The 25,186-nt window shown below is 42.0% G+C and overlaps 1 protein-coding gene and 1 non-coding gene across 2 annotated transcripts in view; both read right to left on the bottom strand.

Moving 5' to 3' along the window:
- The window catches only part of NPSR1 (neuropeptide S receptor 1), a 128,206-nt gene that overhangs the window by 8,226 nt on the left and 94,794 nt on the right, over window positions 1–25,186 (bottom strand). Inside the window, 3 exon segments of the mRNA XM_024750761.1 lie at window positions 11,306–11,322; window positions 11,324–11,380; window positions 21,460–21,661. Coding sequence (XP_024606529.1) covers window positions 11,306–11,322; window positions 11,324–11,380; window positions 21,460–21,661 — 276 coding nt within the window.
- Window positions 13,908–14,014, bottom strand: LOC112403358 (U6 spliceosomal RNA). The gene has a single exon (XR_003003890.1). It is a non-coding gene; the product is annotated as a U6 spliceosomal RNA (small nuclear RNA).

Below are 25,186 nucleotides of genomic sequence, written 5' to 3'. Positions count from 1 at the left end.
AGGACGCTGGATTTGAGAGTGGGGAGAAGAACTGAGGCCAAAGTGGGAAGACCTTAAATGTCTCCCTGAGGAGTTTGGGCTGAATTTCTGAGACAGCTACCAGCCATCGAAGCTTCTGAGTGTTTTCACAGCGGAAACACTTACTCACTGGAGAGGGCAAACTGTTAGCAGGAATCATAGGAATAAGGGGCTTTTTATGTGCAATGAACTGAAATGCTAATTAGAATTGATTTTTATTTCTTAATGTCTCCCCTGGAAGGCCACTCTTAGGCACTATTAGGGCCTTCAAATCATTCCGTGCATTTCACAGCACCATAAAACTTCAGTGGTGTAAGGAAGCAAGTGCTTCAGAAGCATTTACAGCCGTGGTTCTCAAGTGAGGGCAATATTGCCCCCTGGGTTATATTTGGAAATGTCTGGACACATTTTTTTTTTTTTTTTTGCAGTACGCAGGCCTCTCACTGTTGTGGCCTCACCCCTTGCAGAGCACAGGCTCTGGATGCACAGGCTCAGCGGCCATGGCTTCATGGGCCTAGCCGCTCCGCGGCATGTGGGATCTTCCCGGACTGGGGCACAAACCCGTGTCCCCTGCATCGGCAGGCGGACTCTCAACCACTGTGCCACCAGGGAAGCCCTGGACACATTTTTGATTGTCACAAATGGTTGGGGGTGGGTGCTACTGGCATCTAGTGGGCAGAGGCCAGGATGCTGCTAAACACCCTTCAGTACACAGAACAGCCCCTCACAAAAAAGAATTATCTAGTTCAAAACACTGACAGTGTCAAGGCTGAAAAGCCTTGATTTTCAAGGTGATATCTTGGGAAGGATACAGACTTTAGGGTCAAACCTGAATACACCCTCCAGCTCCACAACTTACTAGCGGTGTCACCTTATGCAAATTGCCTACTGTTTCTAGCCTCAGTTTCCCACTTTCAAACATGAAGCATAAAACATCAAACTCACAGAGTTATTTTGATAATTAAAATAAAATAATGTATTCAAGATGCCAAGCCCCACACTGAGAATGTCAATTCCCTTATTAGTTGGGATGAATAGGTTTTAACGGTATTTCAGGAGGTAAGAGCTGCCTTTATGGAAGTGAACAGAAGGTATTACCATATACATTTAGATAGGCTATTATACAATGTTACCTGTATTTAGGAATTGTATACATCAAATAATTATCAGGGTGGGATTATAGCCATGGGAGACAAGTAAAAGACAGCAGATCAGGGCTTCCCTGGTGGCGCAGTGGTTGAGAGTCCGCCTGCCGATGCAGGGGACACGGGTTCGAGCCCTGGTCTGGGAGGATCCCACATGCCGTGGAACAACTAGGCCCGTGAGCCAAAACTACTGAGCCTGCGCGTCTGGAGCCTGTGCTCCACAACAAGAGAGGCCACGATAGTGAGAGGCACGTGCACCGCGATGAAGAGTGGCCCCTGCTTGCCACAACTAGAGAAAGCCCTCGCACAGAAATGAAGACCCAACACAGCAAAAATAAATAAATGAATTAATAAACTCCTACCCCCAACATCTTCTTTTTAAAAAAAAAGACAGCAGATCAAATTGTATCTTTTTGGGTTTCCCTGGTGGCGCATTGGTTAAGAATCCACCTGCCAATGCAGGGGACACAGGTTCAAGCCCTGGTCTGGGAAGATCCCACGTGCCGCAGAGCAACTAAGCCCATGCACTACAGCTACTGAGCCTGTGCTCTAGAGCCCGTGAGCCACAACTACTGAGCCCGAGTGCCACAACTACTGAAGCCCGCATGCCTAGAGCCCGTGCTTCGCACCAAGAGAACCACCTGATGAGAAGCCCACGCACCCCAACGAAGAGTAGCCCCCGCTCGCTGCAACTAGAGAAAGCCCACGTGCAGCAACAAAGACCCAATGCAGCCAAAAATAGAAAAATAAATAAAATTAATAAATTTATTTTTTTTTAAATTGTATCTTTTCAAAGTATCTCCATTTGCTGGACTAACAGCTGGCTCCTAAACAGTATGGCTCTGAAGACTTAGTTGGTTTTTCAGAAAACTTCTCGAGAATGACATTTGTGCTCTGAAATCTGCTTAAAATGGAAACTTGCAGTACTTTCCATAGAGCAAATGGGTGACGATATAATCAACTCCTGCCCTTTGATCTCCCAATGAGATCAGTGAAAAGCATATTTAATCTGACCACTCTAGGAAATGCAAAGCCTCCAGCTCCTAAAGATGGCTCTTCAAAGTGAGCTGAGCTATAAAATCCCAGTATTCTCCTTTATTGAGAGATGAAAGGATTATTTCTACTCAGGCCGTGGGCCTGAGCTGGAGCCAGAAAAGCAGTTAAATTCAGCAGTCACTGTGCATTAATAGGGGGTAGCCTAGAGGCGGTGGGTCGATTAGATTCAGGACTGAAAGCAGCATGCTGCCTTAGGCTGTCTTAGGTCAAGGATGCATCCCTAGTGGGGGCCCACGCTGGAGGGTTAGTGTCCAAGTGGCCAGTTCCTGCTCCCTACCTTCCCGTACTTCATGCCCCTTGCAGAGTCACTGGGAACCTATTTTTCTTGTGCGCTGAGCCCATGAAGGGGAACCGGTGGTATCTAGGGATTTTAAGTGAAGCAGAATTTATTCCTGGTGGGTGGAGGAGACCTACAATGGACCTACAATGAGTCCAGGTGATTTGTTTGTTAACAAGGAAGACTACATGGTTAATATTTTAAAATAAATATTTTTTCATATGTTGGGAACTTTACGTACTTCAGGTTTATTTTAAAAATTAAACATTTTAGCGGTTATGCCTGATCACCTGATTTCTAAAATTTTTAAACTTAAAATTCATTTTCAATTTCTGATCATTGATGACCTCTTTATCTACGAATATAACCTGAATGTTAACTATTTTTAGCGTGTTATGTCTCATCTGCTTAGCTGCAGGACTTTGGCCACTTCCTTTTATTTTTTATAGGGGGTCATAGCTAGATAGGAGGAGGTATGACCTAACTTACCTAACTCACAGCCTTTTCTGTTCCTCAGCGCCTCAGCTCAGGCAGAGCCAGGAACCCTGACAGACCTAAAATAATCGTGGCAGAGACAGGTTAGCTATACACCAAATCCTTTCTTTGCCCCCGGGACACACAGAGAGACTACATTTCCCAGTCTCCCTTTCAGCAGGGGGTAGTCATGTGACTAAGTTCTGCCTCTAGGAACATGGGAAGAATCCATATGTACCATTCCCAGGCCTGGCTCAGATAAACCCCCTGAGTAATCCTTCACTCTCTCTTCCCCCCTCCCCAGACTGCTGGATGCTGATGCTAAGCAATACCTTAGGAGCCATCTGTTAAGAGTGGCAGAATCTCCATCTGCTTGAGTTTCTGAATGACTGTGTATCCATCCCTTTGACCTTTACTGTTAATTGGACTTTAATTGAACAAGAAACAAACTTCTATTTTAAGGCTACTGTATTTGGGGGTTTCTCTGGTGTAGCTGCTAGAGTTTCCTTAACTAAAGCAGAGATTGTTGCTTCATATGCAGCGCTGTGATAACACAAACCTGAAACATGTGGCATTGGCCTAGTGAGCAGGCAGCAGGTAATAAGGAAACTGATAGGGAAAGCTGGGACACTAGAGATGCATTGGATAGAACTGTTATATATGATGCTTTGGAAGGCAGATTGTGTGCCTACTGAGACTGGACCCCCAGGGAGGGTCCAAGGGTGGTGTGGAGTTAGGACTCCCCAGAGAAGCAGAACCAATAGGATATATATATGTGGAAATTTGTAATAGAAATTGACTCATGTGGTTATGGAGGCTGAGAAATCCCATAATCTGCTGTCTGCAAGCTGGAGAACCAGGAAAGCTGGTGGTATAATTCAGCCCAAATCCAAAGGCATTTTCATGGGGGAGATGATGGTATAAGTCTAAGTCCAAATGCTGGAGAAACAGGCAACCAATGGTGTAAATCTCTAAATCCTAGTCTGAAGTCCCAAGAACCAGAAATGCTGATGCACGAGATCAGGACAAGATGGATGTCCCAGCTCAAGCAAATTTACACTTCCTTTGCCTTTTTATTCTCTTCAAGCCTTCAGTGGATTGGATGATTCTCACTGGCATTGGTAAGGACGATCTTCTTTACTTAGTCTATGGATTCAAATGCTTCCAGGAATGCACTCCAGACACACCTAGAAATAATGTTTTGCCAGCTGTCTGTCTAGGGCAATCAAGTTGACACAAAATTAACTAACACAGTTGATAAACAGAATGTTAATAGTGTGTGTTGATTGCCACCAGCTGTGTTTAGCAAAGTATTAGAAAAAAGAGATGAACTCAGACAAGAGTTGGTTGGTTTATGAACAAAAATGACAGGAAGTTAAAAGAATGTCCTAAAATTTGGGATCTTGTAGCGTTGCAAGGGTCAATTGCTCCTAGCCCCTCGTAGCACCAGCTATATACTTTGCGTGGCCGGGTACAAAATGAAAATGCGAATGTGTATACCTTCTGAGTGTGCAGGTCTTGTGCCGATGAAGCCTGAACCCAAATTCAGTTATTACAGTGAGGAGTTTAAACCAGCAATGAGGGAAAGACCAGACTAAGGATGTGGCCTCCCACCTATTGTTTCAGATGGCTTCAAGCTAGCTTCTATTCAGTTAGGGGAAAGGGATTGGATGAGGAAGCAAAGAAACAAGTCAGACCTGAGAATTATTTTCAGAAAGACTTTTTAAATATGGTGATTGCTGGCATGTGGAACTGACTGGAAGCAAATAAATCAGAAGTCTACTAAGTTTTTTAGGAGTGCTATTGCCAGATGAACCATGAGGTTTATATCTTTGTCAATAATTAGAAATAACAGACTTCAAATTTTTAACCAGTCCTGTGAGTGGAAAATTGTATCTAATTGAAGTTTAAATGCGCACTTTCCTGATTTATCAATGAGGTTGAGAATCTTATTTTTGGCTGTTTCTCTTTTCCCTCCTGTGAAATGTCTGTTTGTGCCTTGCTCATTTTTCTTCTATTTATCTTTTTTAAAAATATATTTGATTGATTTTTAGGAGTTCTTCATACATTCTTCATAACATTTTCCCAGATTACGTGTTGCAAATAGCTTCTCCCACCTTTTGGCTTGACTTTTAAATATAAATAGAGTCAAATTTATCCATCAATTTTTTGGTTTAATGTACCTTGTATCTTGTATCTCATTTAAGAATTCCTTTATTCTAATGTCATAAAAATAACACCCTACATTTTCTTTAAAAAATTTTTAAAGTCTTACATTTCACATTTAAGTCTATAACATCCTGGAATGTAATTTTGCCTAAGAATTGAGGTGAAGTTCCAATTTCATTTCTTTCCCTATGATCTTCTGACATGTATCAAGTTCTCATATATGTATAGGTCTGTTTGGGGGCTGTTTTATTTTCCATTTTTCTATTGAATTGTGTCAATACCATACTCTATTAATCATTCTAACTTTATGATAACTCAATATTTGGTTCAGTAAACCTCTACTACCTTGTTCTACTTCTCCAGAACTGTCTTCATGGCTTTTTCTTGGTGCTTGAAATTTCCATGTATGTTTTTAAATTGGCTTGTCAAGCTCAGTAAAATGTCCCATTTCAGTTTTGATTGGAACTGCATTAATCTGTAGATCATTTGAGGAGAATTGACATCTTTATGGTACTGAATCTTACTATCCACGAACATGCTATAAGTGTCATTTATTTATATATGTATATATTTTCCATAAAGTTCTTTATGTCTTTTGCTGATGGTGTTGATTGCAAAGAAGCCATTTTACTCTCATGTACTGATGAAGAAATTTACTTAATGAGCTTATTTCAAGTTCATTTAGTTAGAGGTGAACAGGACTCTAACCCACTTCCTAATCCAAAAATTTTTCTTCAGCTCGTTCTGCCCCATTTAATTGGAAACATGTACTTTGGATATAGCATGGATCACATCACATCTTCCAAGTCATAATGGACAGACTCAGTTATATCAGATATCTTATACTTCATATATTTCATGGGTGCACCTCCCCCATCTCCTGCCTCCATGCGATAAATGTTCTGTTTTATAGGAGTAAACACCCCTGGGCATCAAGAGCAAGCTCATTTATGAAAGATAACCTACGGGATTGGAAACCTCATATTCTCTACCTCTCGCCTTCCACGCACTTGTTTTTGGGAAAGTCTGTAGATCATTTATTAAATAGTTCTTTCTTTTCCTTTCTGTCAGCCTTTGAGGGGGAGAAATAGACATACTTGCCAGAAAGAAGAGTGATTCTTAAACTTGAATTTTGCAGCCCGTGTTTACAAAGTGAGCTTCTGTTCACGCTAATCATTGCTTATGTCCCCTCATTGATGAGCAGTAATCCTGGGGTACTAACACCACTGGAGATCCTACTTACCAGCCAACTCCAGAGCTACTTGGCTGTAATGACAGAGAGAAAACCAAGTGAGTTTTGCTTATGAATAAGATGTAGAGAGTATACAGGCTTTTGAAACCACCATCTGCCTGCTCCTCATTCCAGAAAGGGGTCAGTGGTGCTGATATAAAGATACAGACAACTAAAAAATAGGTGTGATGGACATATAAACTTTTATTAAAGAATAAAAACTGACTGTAGCCATTTCCACCTTTGGGGAGGAGTAATGGCATACTGTGTATCAGTGGGAAAATGGATCTCTATGTGGCTTTGTAATATCTCAGGGACTAGAGGATGGGGGAAACCCAAGAGTGCAGGGACTGGAAAATCGAGTAGCAGTGAGAAATGGGGCACTATGGAGAGAGACAGGGGCCCAACCACAGTGGTGAAAGTCCTGCTGAGAAAAAAGGGGCGGGAGATACCCCGGGTGGTGGGGTAGCTGACAGAATGTGGAAACTTTTCATCACCTCAAACCTAAGGAAAATAAGGTGAATTCCATGGTTCGTCGGACCAGGATCAGAGGGAACAGAAGAGCTGTTGGAGGTGAGACAGTGGGGTAAGAACTCAGAGGGACAGGGAGAGAAGACACAGCAGTCTCCTGGAACCGGCAGAAATCACAGGACAAGGGTTTAAAGCAATCTGATTTAAATCTGAAAGTACAGGAAGAGCTCAGCCTACTTAAACAAAATTAGGTCACCTTTTAGATTTTTAAATATATCAAAACAAAACACTTCGGGAGGTGACTCTGGAATAGTGCTCTGAAGGCCAAGCACAGCAGGGAGGCTGGTGAAAGACAGCCATGCCAACAATCCTGTTTGGGTTTTTTAATTTAAAAAATGGTTGGTTTGGTTTCTTTTAGTTTGAACTCTTTTTTCAGTCATTCACCACCTTCCTTTCTGTCATGTCCTTCCTGAGAGGGAGCTTGATGTAGAGGAGAAAACATAGCCTTTCTAGCCAATCATGTGTGCATTTGAATCCTGCTGTGTTATGCGCTACCTATGAAAACAAGCAAATTGCTTTACCCTTGAGCCTGTCTTCCATGTGCAAAAGATAGGTGATAATATCACCTCTCAGTTCTGTAAGGATTCAGGGAGGTAAAGTATGGAAAGGACCCAGAAGTAGCTGACAGTAAGTGTTCTGTCTGTCCCTCTGTCTTGTCAGTCTGTGTTGACAGACTGAACAAACGAATGGATCGTGGCCAGATCATATTTAAGATGGAACTCTGACCCACACTCTGCAGCAACCAGCCCAGGAAACTAACCCATTATCTACAGTAACCAGACCAGGAAGCCAATCTGCTATGTGCAACTCAGACTTGGAGGAAGTCAGACCACTGTCTCTATCTCACAGTCCATAAGCCAAATAAGAATACCTGTAACAGTCTACCCCAAATAGCCAAGACTTGATAAACGGCTGACAGCTTCTTTAATATTTGCCCCTGTTTTTTACTTAAAGCCATCCTGAGAAAGCCAAATACACACCCCTAACTCATCACACAGGATGCCATGCTTCTAGTCAGCACACTTACAGCTTCCACATGCCAACAGCTACCAATCAGGACGTCCTGGAGGCTTTCTCACTCCACCGCCTGCTTTTGTATTTCTGCCAAGAGACAAGTGATGGTGGGTGACTCCCTTGCTCTAGCAAGCTTTGAAAAAATAGCTTTTGTCTATTCTCATTTGGTCGGTCTTTGTTTTTTTCCACCATCTCTTTTTTTTCCCTGACTCTTCCCCTGTTATGGACTGAATTTTTGTGTCCCCACAAAATTCATAGGTTGAAGCGCTAACCCCCAATGTGATGGTATTTGGAGATGGGGCCTTTGGGAAATAGAGTTAGATGAGATCACGAGAGCAGGAACCCTATGATGGGATTAGTGCCCTTATAAGAAGAGACATTAGAAAGATTTCTCTGTCTCTCTCCTCTCTGCCATGTGAGGAGATAGCAAGAAGGCAGCAGCGGACATCTGCAATCCAAGAAGAGAACTCTTACCAGGAACAGAACTGACTGGTACCTTGATCTTGGGTTTCGAGTCTCTAAAACTGTGATAAAATAAATTTGTTCTTTAAGCCACTCACTGTGGTATATTGTTGTGGTGCCTGAGCATACTAAAACATCCCCCTTTTCCCCATGCATCCTTCCAGCCCAAAGCTCTGGACCTTCCAAAGCCTTCTGGTCGCACTACACTTGATCTGTTCACCATCACACTAGGGTCATGCACTCTGTTAAGTGACAACTCACTTGAAAAGCTCCCCAGGCAATGATATGTCTATACAGATATGTATAATTTAAAAATTAATATGGTTTCCTTTTGTAAAAGATAGATGATAATTTTTACAAAATGAATATATGTATACAGTCTCAGCGTTAGACCTCTCAGTGTCCAAGCACACAAAAAAATAAATAAAGAAAAGAAGAAAATAAAAGTCAACTAAGATTCTACCACTCAGAGATAATCACTATAACATTTAGTACTTGTCCTCCCTGACATTTTCTATCTATCTATCCATCCAGCTATCATCTATCTGTACATGCACTTATATATTCTATTGTATATTATATATTCACACATTTATAAAGGCAACACCATACAGCTTTCTCCTTCTTAATCTAATACATCGTAAACCTCTTTCTAAGGCAATAAGCATACTATACAATAATTTTTAGAGCTGTAGTATTTCATTGTATGGCTGTATAATTAATGTACTTAATCCCTCATTGTAGGATGTTCATACCTTTTTCAATTTTTCCTGATTATAAACAATAATTTGTATATTTTCTTTTCTTTCCCTTAATCAGAAGTGTATTTCCTTATAGCATATAAGGTAGCAATCATGTGTATTTTTTTTATTTATTTACCTATCCATCTATTTCCAAATAGTTGGTTAGTTTTCTCAACAACACTAATTTTCAAACAATCTCTATTTTCCTATCAGTCTGAACTACTTCATAATACCCTAAATACCTTAGGTTTCCTTTAGAGTTTCTGTCCTGTTCTATTCCCCCTTTCATGTAATTCTATGATTGTTCAACAACTATTTGGTGTATTTCTTTGATATCTGATATAGGAAGGATGCCTTCATCCATCTTTTTTTTCCAGACAAATATTCTGATCTTTGACCATCGCCAGCCACCCACAAAGAATAAAATGAGTGCATTTGTGTTTATCCCCTCTGATTACTCTTGTTCTTCTAGAAGAACCAGAGTGCAAAGACTAGACCAGCATGAGGGAGGCACAAAGATCCGTGCTGAGCCACAAGCAAATGATAGATTCTTCATGGGTGGAAAATTTCCCAGCAGCCTGTGAACACCTCTGGGTTATACTCGTCACTCAGAGTGGAAGTCAGCTACCTGTGACAGTGTCTCCTACTAGACCAGAGGCTGTCAAACATGGATCCACATTAAGATCATCCAAAGAGCTTTTCCAAAGTAATGATGCCCAGACCCCACCCCAGATGAAGTAAATCAGAATCTCTCAGGCAGCAGTTTCTGGGTACTGGTGCATTTGTAAAGCTCCCTGGGAAACACTCTTGTGCAGCTAGGGCTGAGACCCAGTGCACGAGGCTGTAGGCTTCCTATAGTCAAGATCCATGCTATTTACTCCTTAGCATTCTTGGTCCTTTGGACCACTCCTGACACATGTTGGAACACAGCAGAATTGAACTGAATTCAGATGAAGACACCAAGACTTTTACATCTCTACTAATTCTCCTAGGGAAAGGGATACAGATTATTAGTGCTCAGTAATGAACCTCTTAACTTTCTCTCAGTAACCCTAAAAGAAGTAGCTTCGATGTGGAGGAAAATGAGCTCTGTCTTGGTCCAGTAAAGGTAACAGCTGAAAGTCTGAAAAGAGGAAGACTTAGAGAGAATCTAATCTGTCCCCTCATTTTAACCCCTTGGAGTCCAGAGAGGTTAAATGACTTTGCAAGGTGGCACAGCTCTTAGTGGCACATCTGGAACAGAAATGAGCACTTCTTACTCCAGGGATCGGTGTTATACCTTGCTACCCTTGTGTGAGCCTATGTGGGAGAGTATATATATGTGTGTGCATATGGGCTTGTAAGTGTGTGTGTGTGTATGTGAGACTGGGTGTTTCAATGTGTGCATTTGTGCCTGTACCTGGAATGGGAGGAGGTGTGGAAGCTCCATGGGAGCAGAGCTGGTCCCCTCCTTCAGAACTAGTTGCATTAAAGTAACTAGACACCCAGGAACACTTTCTCTTTTCTTTCGGGCGTGTTGGTTTGCTGTGTTCTCTCCAGGTTGTCCTCAGAGGCCCAGCAATGTCTGCCTGGGAAGCAGGGTGGCGTTCCAAGTCTCAGCACCTATTGTGTAGGCGGTGCTCAGCATTAAGGTTTGCTGAAGCTGGATTTGGGGAAGGGTTGTAGCTGGCAGCCTCGGGCTCACTCTGCTGTGCGGTGGTGTGCTGGGACAGTGGGGAAGGCATGAACCATGCCTTGACTGTCCTAGGGTCCAGGACTGTTCTGTGGATAGATGGCAGTTTTCTTGTAGAATGTAAGCCAAGTAGAAATGTTTGTCCTCATGTTTTGCTGAATGTGTGGCTTCCTCCCTGCACTGTCCTCTCTTTTCATCCCAGAGTCCTCCAGGGGGCCTCTCTGCCAGACCTGCCAGACTAGGGTGACCCTCAGATCCTGGCTCAAAGGCTGCTTCAAAGGACTCTGCTGGCACAACTTGGCCAGGCCCAAAGTCCTCCTTCCTCAGTTTTTACGGAAGCCACGTGGAGAAAGCAGAGCCTGCCCAGGACAGCCTTTGGGGGTCTGACCTGCCAGCTGGGCCCTGATATAACAGAGCAGGCTTGTTATAAAACCCAAGCTCACATTTGCTAGAGGAAAACCTGTACAGAAGCAAAATTAGCTAAGAGTTGGGTAATGCAGATGAGAGACTTACCTGAGCAGCTGGAAATCAGTCTCATGGGCTTTGCTTTTGACCCAAATCGTTCTGATCACAATGGCATAGATGACACTGCGGAAAGGACCAAAGATACTATTAAAATGTCTGGTGGGTCCATACTGTGAAGACCACTCCGAGTTTCCTGAGTGTGAGGTGTGGAGTCAGGGGTCTCTCAACCACGGTCTGCCCACCTCTGTAGAATCACAGTAGATGGCAGCTCCTTCTTTTTTTTAAGCCAGGAGGCTTGGACCTGGTGAAGTTAACTGATTTCTCCAAGATAACTCTGTGGTCAGAGGTATAGCTTAGATTGGAATCAAAACACAGGGTTTGGGGTCGGAAAGATTTAGATTTGTAACCAGCTCTACTACTTGCTGGTTATATGACCTTGATTTTAGACAGGATTTCATGTGCCTCCATGATTCCCACCTCGAGTGTTCACATCACTGTGTCATCCTCTCCCCTTGAGTGTGGCTGGACCTGTGACTTGCTTCTAATCAATGCATTGGGGTGAAAGTGATGGGATGTCTGTGATTACATAATTGTGTAGCACCTGTCTTGCTAGTGTCTCTCTGTATTCCTAGCTTTCAAAAAGCAAGTTGCTGTGAGTCCTACAGCCCCAGGAAATCAATTCCGCCAGGAGCCCAGGGGAGCTTGGAGGAAGATCCTTCCTCAGTTGAGCCTCTGATGACACCCCAGCCTTGGCAGACACCTTGATGGCTGCCTTGCCTAAGCAGAGGACGCAGTTAACTGTCCAGACTCCTGACCCACAGAAACTGTGAGATAATAAGTATATGTTTTAAGTCACCAGGCTCATGATAATATGTTACCCAACAATACATAACTAATACACTGAGCGAAATAGGAGGAATGTTTGTGTCCCTCTCCTCTCCCAATTTACATGTTGAAATCCTAATGCCCAATGTGATGGTATAAGGAGGTGAGGCCTTTGGGAGGTGCTTAGATCATAAGGAGGGTGAAGTCCTCATGAATGGGATTAGTGCCTTTATAAGAGGAGACCCCACAGAACTTTCTTGACCCTTCTGCCATGTGAGGCTACAAGGAGAAGTCTGCAGCCTGGAGGACAGCCCTCACCCAAATGTACTGGCAACCTGATCTCAGACTTCCAGCCTCCAGAACTGTGAGAAATACAGTTGTGTTGTTTAGAAGTCACCTACTCTGTGACATTTTGTTATAGCAGCCCGAACCCACTAAGACACTGGGCCTCAGTTGAGACTGTCAAATCGAGGTAGTAATACAAACCTCTTAAGAGGTTTATAGGGATCAAATGTGACAACATTTAAAGTGCTATGCACGGGCTTGAAAATTAGCAGAGGCTCAATAAATGCCATTTTCTTTCTTCCCCAATTTTCACATAATATCACACCTACTTTTACATGATATAATCTGTACCTAAAAGGAAAAAAGTGTTAATGACTCAAAAGCATTAGCAAATTTTGTATCCTTTGTTCCCTTTGATAAATATAAACATGCATGCCTTTAATTAGTTATTTGACATTTCTAATTTATTAAGAACCTTGACTAAAAACTTTGAGACAAAGCACTTCTTCATTTTAAAACTGCACCAACTTCCCTCTTGAGAATCACTTGGTTGAAAAAAAATCAGAGTTCTAGTTTGCAGTAGCTGACAAAGCACTAATTGCTTTTAATGATCTTTAGAATATACTTTAATTAATGGCTGTGGTAAAACCCTCCTTGTTGATTTTCCCCCGCTCAGAGAACCCCTCTGAGTGTTCCAGGAAAGCTCGGGGCCTTTTTGGAGCATCCTCACTCCTTCTCATATACCTGCCCAGGGACTTTCCTGGAAATTGTTTGTCTACATTAAAGAACAAATGAGAAAGAAAACTGCTAATGAGTCTATCCTTTACCCTAAGTTGAATACTTGTTAGAGCAGGGAAACTTTTTCCCAGGTAAATGAAATACAAGGAAAGGTTACAACCACCATCAAGCATTAATTGTGTACTACAATTGCAACCCCAGGGCTTAATTGATCAATAATTCAAATATTTATTGACCATCAACCATATGTACAATGGAAAATTAAGAAAGATTTTATGTGTTAGGGGTTTGGGCTTTAGTCACCCCCACCTTGTCTCCTTAGGATCAGGCAGGCAGGTGAAAAGCCAGTAGCAGCTTTACTGTTAGCCAGGAAAACTAATAAGTAAGATGCCTCTTTAGCTTATTCCCCAAATCCAGCCACTTCTCAGGGTGTAACAGTCATGCGTCAGAGAGCACTCTGAATACATTCATTTCCTTCTTCTTGCTGATTTCTTTCACCTAATTAATCAACAAGTTCTACGGACTGTCCTTCAAAATGTCTCCATCACCTGTACCTTCCTCTCCGTTTCTGCTCTTCACTATCACTTCGGACCCTTATGATCTCTTTTTGTTTAATATTGATATTTTGATGATATTTTTATTGTGGTAAAATAAACATAACATAAAATTTACCATTTAATCCATTTTTAAGTGTATAGTTCGGTGGCATTAAGTACACTGACATTGCTCTGCAGCTATCACCATCATCCATCTCCAGAACTTTCTCATCTTCCGCAACTGAAACTCAGTACCCGTTAAACACAGAAGTGTGCATTACTTCACAAGTTAATGTGTCATCCTTATGCAGGGACCATACCAATCTTCTCTGTATCATTCTAATTTTAGTATACATGCTGACAAAGCAAGCACCCCTTATAATCTCTTGCCTGATTATTTGACATAGTCTTCTAAACACCTCCACTCTGCTAGCATCTTGAATGCCCACACCTCCCGCCATCAGAACTGGAGCTCTGGGACAGAGCATCATTCCCTGGCTTAAAAACCCTCCAGTGCCTCCACTTTCCTATAAGACGGTATCCAGTCTCTCAAGCAGGGCATCCAGAGTCTCCCACAATCTGTCTCTGCTTTCTTCATCTCTATGATTATCTTCCTGCCTCCCTCACTCCCCACTGTCTCTCAACACATTTTTTCCATGTGGGCAACAGGAGAAACCAACTAAACTAACCCCAATTCCATGCTTAGTATGTGGTTGACTTTGGGTGAATGTGAGATCCAAGGTCTTCCATTTCTCTGTGTCTGCTTTCCTTTCTTCCTGAAAATACATTTATTTTTTTTTTAGCCCATTCTCTATATATCACTTTGCTGTGAAACCTTTCTGAGCTGCCTCTGTTCCTCAGTGACAGTTAGCTCCCCCTTCCTTGGGGCTTCCATGCCGGTGTACCACTAGGCACGCTGAATTTTGTCTATGGCAGTTGTATCTTAAAGATCAAGCAGACCTAGAAATAGCCCATTCTCAGAAACAGAGCTGAGGAATAGCACTTCCATTCTTTTGGGTCAACTTCTTCCATGTCTTTTCTTTATCTCCACTCCCTCAGTGGTTGTAGCTTTTCTTCAAGTTTCTTAGAAATCTGAAAACCTAAGGGTCACTAAGATTGAGTAAAATACCTCTTCCCTGCAACTGGCTGGTTTATTTCTTGATTTTATGGAAGACAGTCCAGACACAGACCCATTTTCCTTCATTACCTTCATGAAGGCAGCTCCTGGCGGTGGGAGAGTGCGGGAGTCTAAGCCAGAGGAAGACCTTTCAAGTGGCATTAAGTACTTAAGAGGATGCCTGAGGCCAGTTCCTGAGTCTTGCTTCTGGATTGTGTATGAGGAGTGTCAGGAAACAGAACAAAAATTCTCTCTGTCCTCAAGACACATGGCGAGCATTCCACTCAGACCAAAAGTGCCCCTTTCACAAACGCTGCAGGACTCAGCACAGGCCTGGGGACTTGAAGGAGGCCCATCACAGTCTTGGAGCCACAGGCTCCGTCTCTGCCTGCATCTTTGCCTCATTTTGGGGCCTGAGGATGATGTCCAGTTGTGCTCTGAAGTTCTCATTAGAGGCCAAGCATAGGGAGGGGGTGTAGGGGGAGCTGATGCTTCACTTAGCACGGTCCTTTTTACTCTTCTCCTAGCAGGGGCTTAAGGATGCTCCCTGACCAAAAACGTCTCTCCCCTTTATTAGTTAATTTCACTAATACTAATGCTATGAAGATAAAATATAGGGAGATACAAGAGTATATAATAGAAGACTTGTTCTGGGGGTCATGGAAGCCTTCCCAGAGGAGGTGAAATTTCAGCGAAGATCTGAAGGATAAAATTGATTTTTTAAATGCAAAAGAGGACGGTCATTCAGGCAGAGGGAACAGCATGTGCAAAGTTGCTGAAACAGGAGGGATCGTGTGCATTTGAAGAACTTAGAGAAGGCCAGCATGGCTGAAGCATGGTGAGTAAGGCAGCTTGTGTGCCTTAAGATAAGCATGGAGAGTGAGGCAAGAACCAAATCACACATGGCCTTTAGTGCAGGGTTAGAGGTCTTGGACTTTATCCTGAAACAATGGAAATCCACTGAATGGCTCTAAACAGGAAAGTAAAATGATTGATTAACATGTTTTTTTAAAGATCAGACATTGTTCAGCATGTATAATTTGTTTCTATACATGTGTATATGCTGGTATATGAATTGAACAGTCCTGGAAGGGTATATAGCAGGGGTCCCCAACTGCCGGGCCGCGGACCGGTAGTGGTGCATGGCCTGTTAGGAGCCAGGCCACACAGTAGGAGGTGAGCGGCATCCCGCCCCGTGGAAAAATTGCCTTCCACAAAACTGGTGCCTGGTGTTAAAAAGGTTGGGAACCGCTGGTATATAAGAAATTCTTAACAGTGCTACTTCTGAGGAGGGGGACAGGGCAGAAGTGGAAGGAAGATTTTTATTTTTCATTTCATACTCTTTTGTTGCTTCGAATGGGGAAATCTTTCCAAAAGCTCTTCAGAGAGCTCACATTTCATTGGCTAGAATTGGATGACATGGCCATTCCTGAACCATTCACATGCCGAGGGGAGGGGTTGCCATGAGTGGCTTAGAGTGGAATGGATATGGGAAATTCAAACACAAGCATCTACCATAACCTGGCAGGCTAGTGATAATGGCTTTTTCAAAAGACCTAACTCTTGTCTCCCCTCAGGTAAAAATATATAGGATGTCACTTCCTTGACTGATGCGATGGGTCATCCGACCTTGGCCTTGGACTTCATGTCATGGACAGTGCTGGCTAGGATCTTGGGCCCTTTTACCCACCATGGCCTTGTAGTCCATAGAACTGTACTGACCTCAGCTTGGGGCTTTCCCACAGTCTGTTCCCCTTTCCCCAAGCAAAATAAGATGGATTCTTTTTTCGTGTAACATAAATCAGTGCTCCATGACAAGTGTGCTTTCTTCCTCTTATTCCTTTGCAATTGTCGGCTCTGGATCTTTTAAGCTTCTGCCTTTGTCTCACAGAGTAAAAATGATAGGAGAATGAGAAATCAATTAGGTAGCAAGAAAATAACCATAGCTAAAGTAAAGCAGTCACACCAGGGCTAAAAACCTTTCCCAGCAGCAGTTAGACAGTTGTGTCAAGTAAATTTTGAAACAACAGGAGTTGTGTTGACCCAGAAAGACAGTGTATTGCCTTTACTGTCAGTCACTGTGGTTTCAAGTCTTGGCAGCCTGATTTAATTAATGACAGAATCTTTATCCATACACAGCTCTCATGACAGTTTGCCACTGACAATACCACTCCTTCCTTCCTCTCTTTCCCTCCCTCTCTGCCTTTCTTCCTTCCTTCTTTCCTTTCACATATATTTATGGAGTATCTACCATATGCCAGAAACTGATCTAGGCACTAAATAACCAGAAATTTACATACTAGGGGTGTGTGTGTCTGTGTGTGTGTGAGAGAGAGAGAGAGAGAGAGAGAGAGAGAGAGATGGAGTGACATGACACTTCTGTCTGATTGATGAAGTTCATCAGTCAGGTCTGCATTGTTTATTTAATCAAACATTTATGAAGTGTCTGTCATGTGCTGGGTTTGGAGTCTAGAGATTAAGAGACAAGAGTCCATGTACTCAAGAAATGTAGCCACACTAGCAGGCAGTGACTCTCCCATGAAGCCTTAATGGCAACATGGACAAGCTGAGGCGGGATGCGGCCTAGGATTGGCAGGGGCAGCTCTGTGTGGGGTTTGGTATTTGAAATGAGACAGAAAGAATGTGAATCATTTTGCCAGAAGCAAGGCAGGGTGAGTCTGGAGGAGTGCTCACGCATAAGGAATGATGTGCACAAAAGCCCAGGGGTGAGAGGAGTGTGGGGTGTCCCGGAAACAAGAGGTGGCTTGTTCTGGCTGCAGTAGTGGGTGCAAGGAGAGTGTGTGAGCAGCTTCTCCAGGAATAGCCACGGAATCTGAAAAGGACCAGCGATCTGTCTTAGCAGATATTAAATGTATATAAAGCTACAGTAATGAAAACAATGTGGTGTTAGGGGCAGAAAAACCACTAATTTAGTTATTTGTGTGTTTTCTCCTTTTCTTAATTATGTCAATCACTACAAACTGGAAACAAAATGAAACCATATTCAAAGTGAAGAAACAAACGACAAACTAGGGAAATTTTTGCAATATATTAAAAAAGAAAAAGGTTATTGCATAAAGAATTCTCTAAAGATAGAGAATAGAGAAAATAAAAACAGAATAAAGTGAAGGGAATAGAAAGCTCAGAAACAATAAGAGCATTTATAATATAAATATGCATATGATAAAATTACCATTTCATACCGTAGAGAAAACATAAATCATTCAGTAAGTGATATTGGAACAAATGACCCAGCATTAAAAAAAAAAAAACAAAAACAAATTAAACTTAGATCTCTAATTCATATTACATAAAAATCAAATTAAACATCAAAATCGAATAAAAAGTATTTTAAGGTGATATTTTTAACATGCTCTCAACACTGAGATTATTTTCAAATAATTAAAATTATAGGTCATTAAAAAGTTAAAGTATAGATAAGTTTGTGAAAGGGACAATTTCCTAAGAAAGAAAAGAAATGAAAAAATATAAAGAAAATTGTGTGTCAATGTGAATACACTAAAATATAAAATGCTTATATATTACAGAAAAGCCATATACACTTCATTCATATTTTCACATGCATTTATATAAAGTTTTGCAAAGTGCTTTCCTATGATTCTTTTTTTAAATCGAGTCATTTGACTTTCTAATTTAGGTATTCATGATTTCTCTCCTTAATTATGTCAGTCTTATTAACTGAAAGCAAAATAAAATCACATTCAAAATGAAAAGGCAAACTAGGGACAAACTAGGAAAATATCCTAATCGTATAAAAACAGGAAAAGTTTTTATGTAAAAAATATCTCTAAAGACAGAGAATAGAGAAAATAAAATAAAATGGAGAAAAACGGGTAAAAGAATACGAATAGGTAATTTACTTAAAAAACAAAAATAATAACGAACATATAAAATGTGTTCAACCTCATCGGTGATGAACGAAATGTGAATTAAAACAATAGTATATATGTATTTTTGCCTATCAATTTGGTAAGAATATACATATATATATCTGTATATAAATGTATCACGCATGAGGGACAATAAAGCATGAGGCATGGTTAATAAAGAGCATGAACACCTTATCTGTGTTGTTTCTTTTGTCTACTCAGTCTTGGAATTAAGAATTTAACCTTATCTGAAAGAGTCACTAGCAACAGAATCAAGCTCAGGGTACCAAAATGTGATTAAGAAAAACAACAACAAAAAAAAAGAGTTGAGCTTTAGCTCTGAGAGAGGTGAAATTATAGCAACTTATCCCTCAACTAGCTGGCAAACAAATTCTTCACAAAACTCCATCTGGGCCTGGTCTTGGTTCAAGAAGTGGGGAGTTGCTATGCTGCATCCCCCAGAGAGAAGCTTTCTCTCCCGCAGAAGCCTGACCATGGAAGAGGAAGAGGGAAGATGATGACTGAGTAGGTAGGAAATGCTTCAGGGAAGCTCAAGGACAGACAGAGCAAGGTCACTCTGAATTTTCATGGTTCTACCCCAGCTGGAAGCAAGGAGCAGGGTTTACTGAGGCCTTTGTTTTGTCTGACAAGGGCTGAGTGATTTTGAAATCATCCCCTTTAATCATTAAATTAGACTTTGCATTTTCCAAAGACACTACAAAAATGCACAAGTTGGGCCATAGGCAAATTGGAGGAGAAGAAGAGGCAGCTCGAATTAATGGGGGAAATTTCAGACAGTGAAAGCCCCGCATGAGGGATCTGGCCAGACAGCACGTTGGGAGCCTGTGGTTCACGGCTGCATCCGCCCTGCTGAGCAGGGGTTTTGACTGATTTCAGGAGCTGATGGGAAATTAATCAGGAGAGAAGCTGGGACATTTGCTGCCACTGAAATCGATGTGTCAGTTGCCTGTGACGTCATGAGTCACTTCTTTCCAAATACTTTCTTACCGCTGCAACTGGCCTCTTTCCTCTTCCATGGGCTTCTTTTAATGTGGCTGTTACTTACCTTTGATTCATTGTCTAAATAACCTTCATCTTCCCTTCAGGCTTCCCCCCAGATTCAGCTTGGTGGAGAGGAGAGCAGTAAGTTGAAATACAATATAGGTGTTAACTTGTAGATTCAGCAGAGATGACTGGACAATATCCAATCTCAGTACGGCTGAGGGGCTAACAGTGGGAATCACTCTGCTCCTGTCCAGCTCAACCTCTGCTGCTGATGGAGAGCGAGTCATTTTGCTTCTTTTAGCCCTAAGTCTACTCGTAAAAAGTTTAGGGGCTGGACTATGTGGTGGATAACATTTTTCCAGCTTTAGTATCTTAAGGGACTAAAGATGAACAAAGAGTAAGAACAAGAGACTCCTATAATGTCAGAAAACACTTGAAGAATATGCCATCAATTAATCTAAGAAATGCATATTGAAACAATGAGATACTTTTTCAAACCTCTGTGGTCAGCAAAGACTTAATAAAGAAATGACACCACCTTCCTCTGGGTCAGGGGAGGAAAAATGAGAGCTCTTGTTTGCTGTCGGCAGGAATACACATTTTTTAATAGGGCGGTTTATGCATATGCATCAAAAGTCTTAAAATGAGCATCATCTGTGATCTGGCAATTCCATTAGAATGAGTTCTGAGGAAATAGTCAGAGACTCATGAAAATTTTAAGTACAAAGATTTTTATCACAGCATTATTTATACTATTGAAACCCAAAGGCTGATCTTCCTTTGCCCAGGATGAATTACGTGACACTCGATGGCCGGCTTGGGGACACTCAGAAGGTGCAGGATGAGCAAGACCCATGTACATACTCAACATGCCAGGTATCTCCCTGCAATTCCTGATCCCATCCACCAGTGCAGAGCCACTCTTTCAGAGATGATCCTGCCATGTGACCAAGGGAGACCCTGCCTTGCCCAGGTGGTTGTGGTCTTCTTTGTTGAAAGACCATCTTTGGCCCACCATTGGCTGCAGGACAAAGGGAACATACTATGGCTTGGTTACTAAGGCCCTTCACAATTGAGTCTCACCCCATCCAGAAAGAGCTTATTGCCAACTTCTTTTCCATCGGCACTGCCTGCCTGTCCTTTCCTGTCACCATACGCACTCTGACCCCCTGTTACCAGGGAAACTGCTTTCTCTCCACCGTCCCCTTCTCCTATCTGAAGCCTTCCTTCCTTCAAAGGATGCTTCCAAGAAGTGTTCCCTGCCATTATTTGACCTCATCGCCTACATTGTCTAGCATATTTTTGTGTGTATTGCATTTTTTTGCTCAATTTTGTTTCAAGTTTGTCTGTCTTTTCGATTATAAGATCTCTGAAACTGGTACTATGTCTTATATTTGAAAGGTTGCATGATATAGGAGAAAGAACAGGATATGGAATCAGACAAACCTGGGGTTAAATCCTGCGTAACGTTGGGTAAGTTACTTAACCTCTCTAAGTTCGAGTTTTATCTTTTATAAGATGGGGATAATAGTTATTTCACAGAGTTGTAGTGTGGTTGATGAGATCAATGTTAACCACCTGGTACAATGCCTGCCCCACAGCACATACTCAGAAAATGTTAGTTCCCTCCTCTTTGTCCCACTTTGGAGGAGTTGAGCTTAGTACATAGCATCTTTAGATAAAACCTTGTCACCTAGCCCATTCCCCAAAGGACACTAGGAGCAATGAGTGACCTGTAAGGGAGGAGAGCAGCAGTTGGTGAACCGGGAAAGCCCCTGTATGGGTCTGGCCTGCTGGCCTCTTAACCTGATGATTGTCAGGGGGATGAAGTACACCAGGAAGGCCACGATGGTTATGTATGGGGTCTGGTAGGAGTCGTCGGGTCACAGGGCCCAGCACTGCACTTCACCATTGGAGAGTTTCCTTTTCCCAAATATGATAAGGGTGGGAATGGAGAACAGGAAAGAGAGGCTCCAGGCAATCACGCTGAGGACCTTGGCCTGCTTTTCTACTCAGAAAAAAGAGAGGGATGCTTGGGCATCTGGAAACATCCTTTGGGAGCACACTTGGCATCTAGTGTGGAAAAATATCATGGTGGAAGAGGGATTCTGGAACTCTCAGAGCCTCAGTTTCCTCATGCATAAAAGGGGGATAATAGGACCAGCATCTAAGGCTGATGCAGGGATTAAAAAGAGTATGCTTACACGGAAACTAGAACACTGCCTGGTATAAGGTCAGTGTTCCCCAGTTTCTCCTCTTTTGCTTCCCCGATTTACCTGCTTGATTGAGATGTTGATGCGCCCATTTCTAAAGTACTGTGGAGCTCAGTTTGTACCACATACATTTGATAGGTTGCTGTGCGAATGCTTGTCTCTTGTACCTTGCCCATCCTCAAAGGCAGGGATGGGACTTTGGTCTGTCTGTCATCCTTCTCTTGTACCTAGCACTGTGAAGCACTGTGACAGTGTTTGAAAGCTGTTTGCCAAATGTTAAGTAGCCTTCTTTTATTTGAAGGAATAAGGGAGGAATTGTAAGGCAGAGAAAGAACACTGGACTTGGTTCTGGAGAGCAGGGTTCATTCAAACCTAGCCCCGAAGTCTGGTACACATTAGATTTGGGCTCTTTCAGATGTGATATTTTGACCTTGGGCAAATCACTCAGTCTCAGCCTGAGTTCTTCTCTAAAGTGGGATTAAAAAAAAATACACACTCTGCTCACCTAATCAAGTCATGATGGGGCCAGAGAGAGACAATTAATATACATGAGAGTGCTTTTTGAAAAGAGTTGTTTTGATGTGATGCTTTCTGTTAAGCTGTTGTTGAAGGTCTTCATCTTCATCCCCATTGTAGCTGTGCTGTCTGTGCTGACTGGCCCTGGCAGCCCTTCTTCATCCAGGGACAGGAGACCTCCCTCCACCTTCCAACTTTCAAATTGGAAAGCAGGTGCATGTTTCTGGGTGGGGAGGGAAATGTAGAGTCTGGTGGTATCGTAGAGAGGTGTGTAGGGTGTGGTCAAGGAGCTATAAGAAGTGAGAACAATTCTAGAATAAACTAGCGACTCTAGTAGAATCTTGAATCCCAAATACTTGGGAGAATAATATCTGGGCTTCTGTTCTTGCTGAATTGTCACTCTGAAAAGAGTTATTAGAAAGATTTAGAAAACAGATATTACTGGCACACTGAACAAGCAGGAACCTTGGGGTGGAATTATAATACAGTCTTTTTAGGTCTTTCTGTCGTCCCCGTACATGGATCCAGTGATCCAGTGGAGTGGGAGCTCTTATGCTCCTGTTTGAAAACTCAGCCCCTTGATGTCAGTGATAATTAGGTAGTTAAAAAGCCCCTGCAGTCACCTTACGTGGTAAGCAGTGCTTCAATGTAGTAATGAACTTAAAAATTAATAAGTAGATGGGCTTCCCTGGTGGCGTGGTGGTTGAGAGTCCACCTGCCGATACAGCGGACGCAGGTTCGTGCCCCGGTCCGGGAAGATCCTACATGCTGCGGAGTGGCTGGGCCCGTGAGCCATGGCCGCTGTGTCTGAGTGTCCAGAGCCTGTGCTCTGCAACGGGAGAGGCCACAACGGTAAGAGGCCCACGTACCGCAAAAAATAAATAAATAAAATAAAATAAATAAAAAACACGGACAAAATAAAATTTTTCCATGGTTAGACTAAACTCCAGTTTTTCAAAGTATTAAGTATTTAAATTGTTTCCAATTATTTTGTATTATAAATAATTCATATGCATCTCTTTGCACTGCTCTGGTTATTTCCTTAGGATGAACTCTTAGAAACTGAAGATTGGGGCAAATATAGCTAAGTTTCCCCCAAAGTGTCTACAATTTATGGCTCCCACTGGAAGTGTACAGAAGTGTCCTTTTCCTTATAGTTGCCCAACACTGAGGATTCTTCCTCTTACTCTAGTTATCTTGTTGGTAAGATTTCCTATCCAAATATTTAATCTTGCAGTTCTTCAATTAGCAGAAACAATAAGGGAAATAAAAATAGTTTTTACTAAATAAAAAATTTTTAATTATTTATAAATAGTAAACATTGTAAACATACTTAAAAAGCAAAATGAGGGCTTCCCTGGTGGCGCAGTGGTTGAGAGTCCGCCTGCCGATGCAGGTAAAAAAAAAAAAAAAGCAAAATGACAAACAGGAAATATTTATATATGACAAGCAAAGGGCTAATATCCTTCTTATAAAGAACTCTGGCAAAGAAATAAGATCACACCAATTGAAAAAGTGGGCAAAGGACATGAAAAAATTTTGAGAAATTTTTAAGAAGCAAAGCGACAAGTAAATGAACGATATATACAAATGATCTTTTTGACTACTAAAGAACTGCAAGACTTCTTTCCTAGAAAGATATTTTCCTCACCAAAATGATGAACGTTTTACCCATACCCATACCCTCTTATGTTTAAAATTTTTGCTTTTTCAATCCAATTGGAATTTACTTTGTAATTAACTGTAACATGTAGTGATCTATTTTTTTTTAATGGCTAGACAGCTATTCTAACACGATACACTGGCAAATTCATTCTTTTCTAACTGATTTGGTATTCTATATGCTTTAGATAGGTTCTAGTATCATATTGTTATAATTATCAAAGTTTTATATTATATTTTCATACCTGGCACTATATATCTCTCTTCATTATGGGTTGATGTTTTTCTAATTATTCTCACAGTTACTTTTACTAAAGAGCTTTAACACTGACAACTCCTCTGGAGTTGCTGGCTAAGGAAATAACCACTTTAGTAAAAAGCAATAAAACATCAGTGAAAATGTGCCCCCCCCCCCATTTCTGCTCTCCTTCCCTTGGTTTTGTTACCATTGCCATGTGCTTGCTCAGCCACAGGAGAGTTCCTCCTGGCTTCCACTGGCTCCATTTTCTGTGCTGCTCTGTGGGGAATCGCTTTCTCCCGCCTTCTCTCAGCTCCGTCACATAAACCCCCAACCCTGCCCCTCAACGTGCTGGAGCAGCAAGATGACTCTAGCCCAGGGTTCCCTGGACCTTCTTACACCCTGTTCCACCAACTACCACATCCTATAACCGTGCAGGCCTTTTCAACTTCCTGCAAGGCCATGCAGCTTTCCTAGGGGGCTTGGCATCCTTGTTAATATTTAATCTGCTCCCTGTGTGCTGGGAATTCCTTGAAGTTTCTGGTCTTTGGATGGTGTCTTTCCTTGGCTCCCATCCCAGCTGCAGGTCTCCTCCTATTTGTAGGCTTCTTCCATGACTTCAGTTGGGATCGGGCAGAGGAAGGGAAAACGGCTAATTTCTGTTTCCAAGCTTGCATCTTTCCCTGAAGCTATTAGAGATGATTATTTTCCAAGTGCCCTAACTGAAGCGTCTATTAATTTCATAGTGAGGAAGTAAATTGCTTTACATCTTTTAAAGAACACGATAATATTCATTCCTGCCTTTCCTGTAATTTAGGACATGATTTATAATATTGCACAGTATCTCCCAGAACCACTCATACTTCCCATAAGCTAAACAGTTGATTAATTTTTATCTAATGAA

This window comes from Neophocaena asiaeorientalis, unplaced genomic scaffold (assembly GCF_003031525.2).
Source record: "Neophocaena asiaeorientalis asiaeorientalis breed wild unplaced genomic scaffold, Neophocaena_asiaeorientalis_V1.1 scaffold164, whole genome shotgun sequence".
Lineage (NCBI taxonomy): Eukaryota > Metazoa > Chordata > Mammalia > Artiodactyla > Phocoenidae > Neophocaena > Neophocaena asiaeorientalis.
Note: the sequence above shows the minus strand (reverse complement) of the source record. Positions and strands in the feature narration are given on the sequence as shown.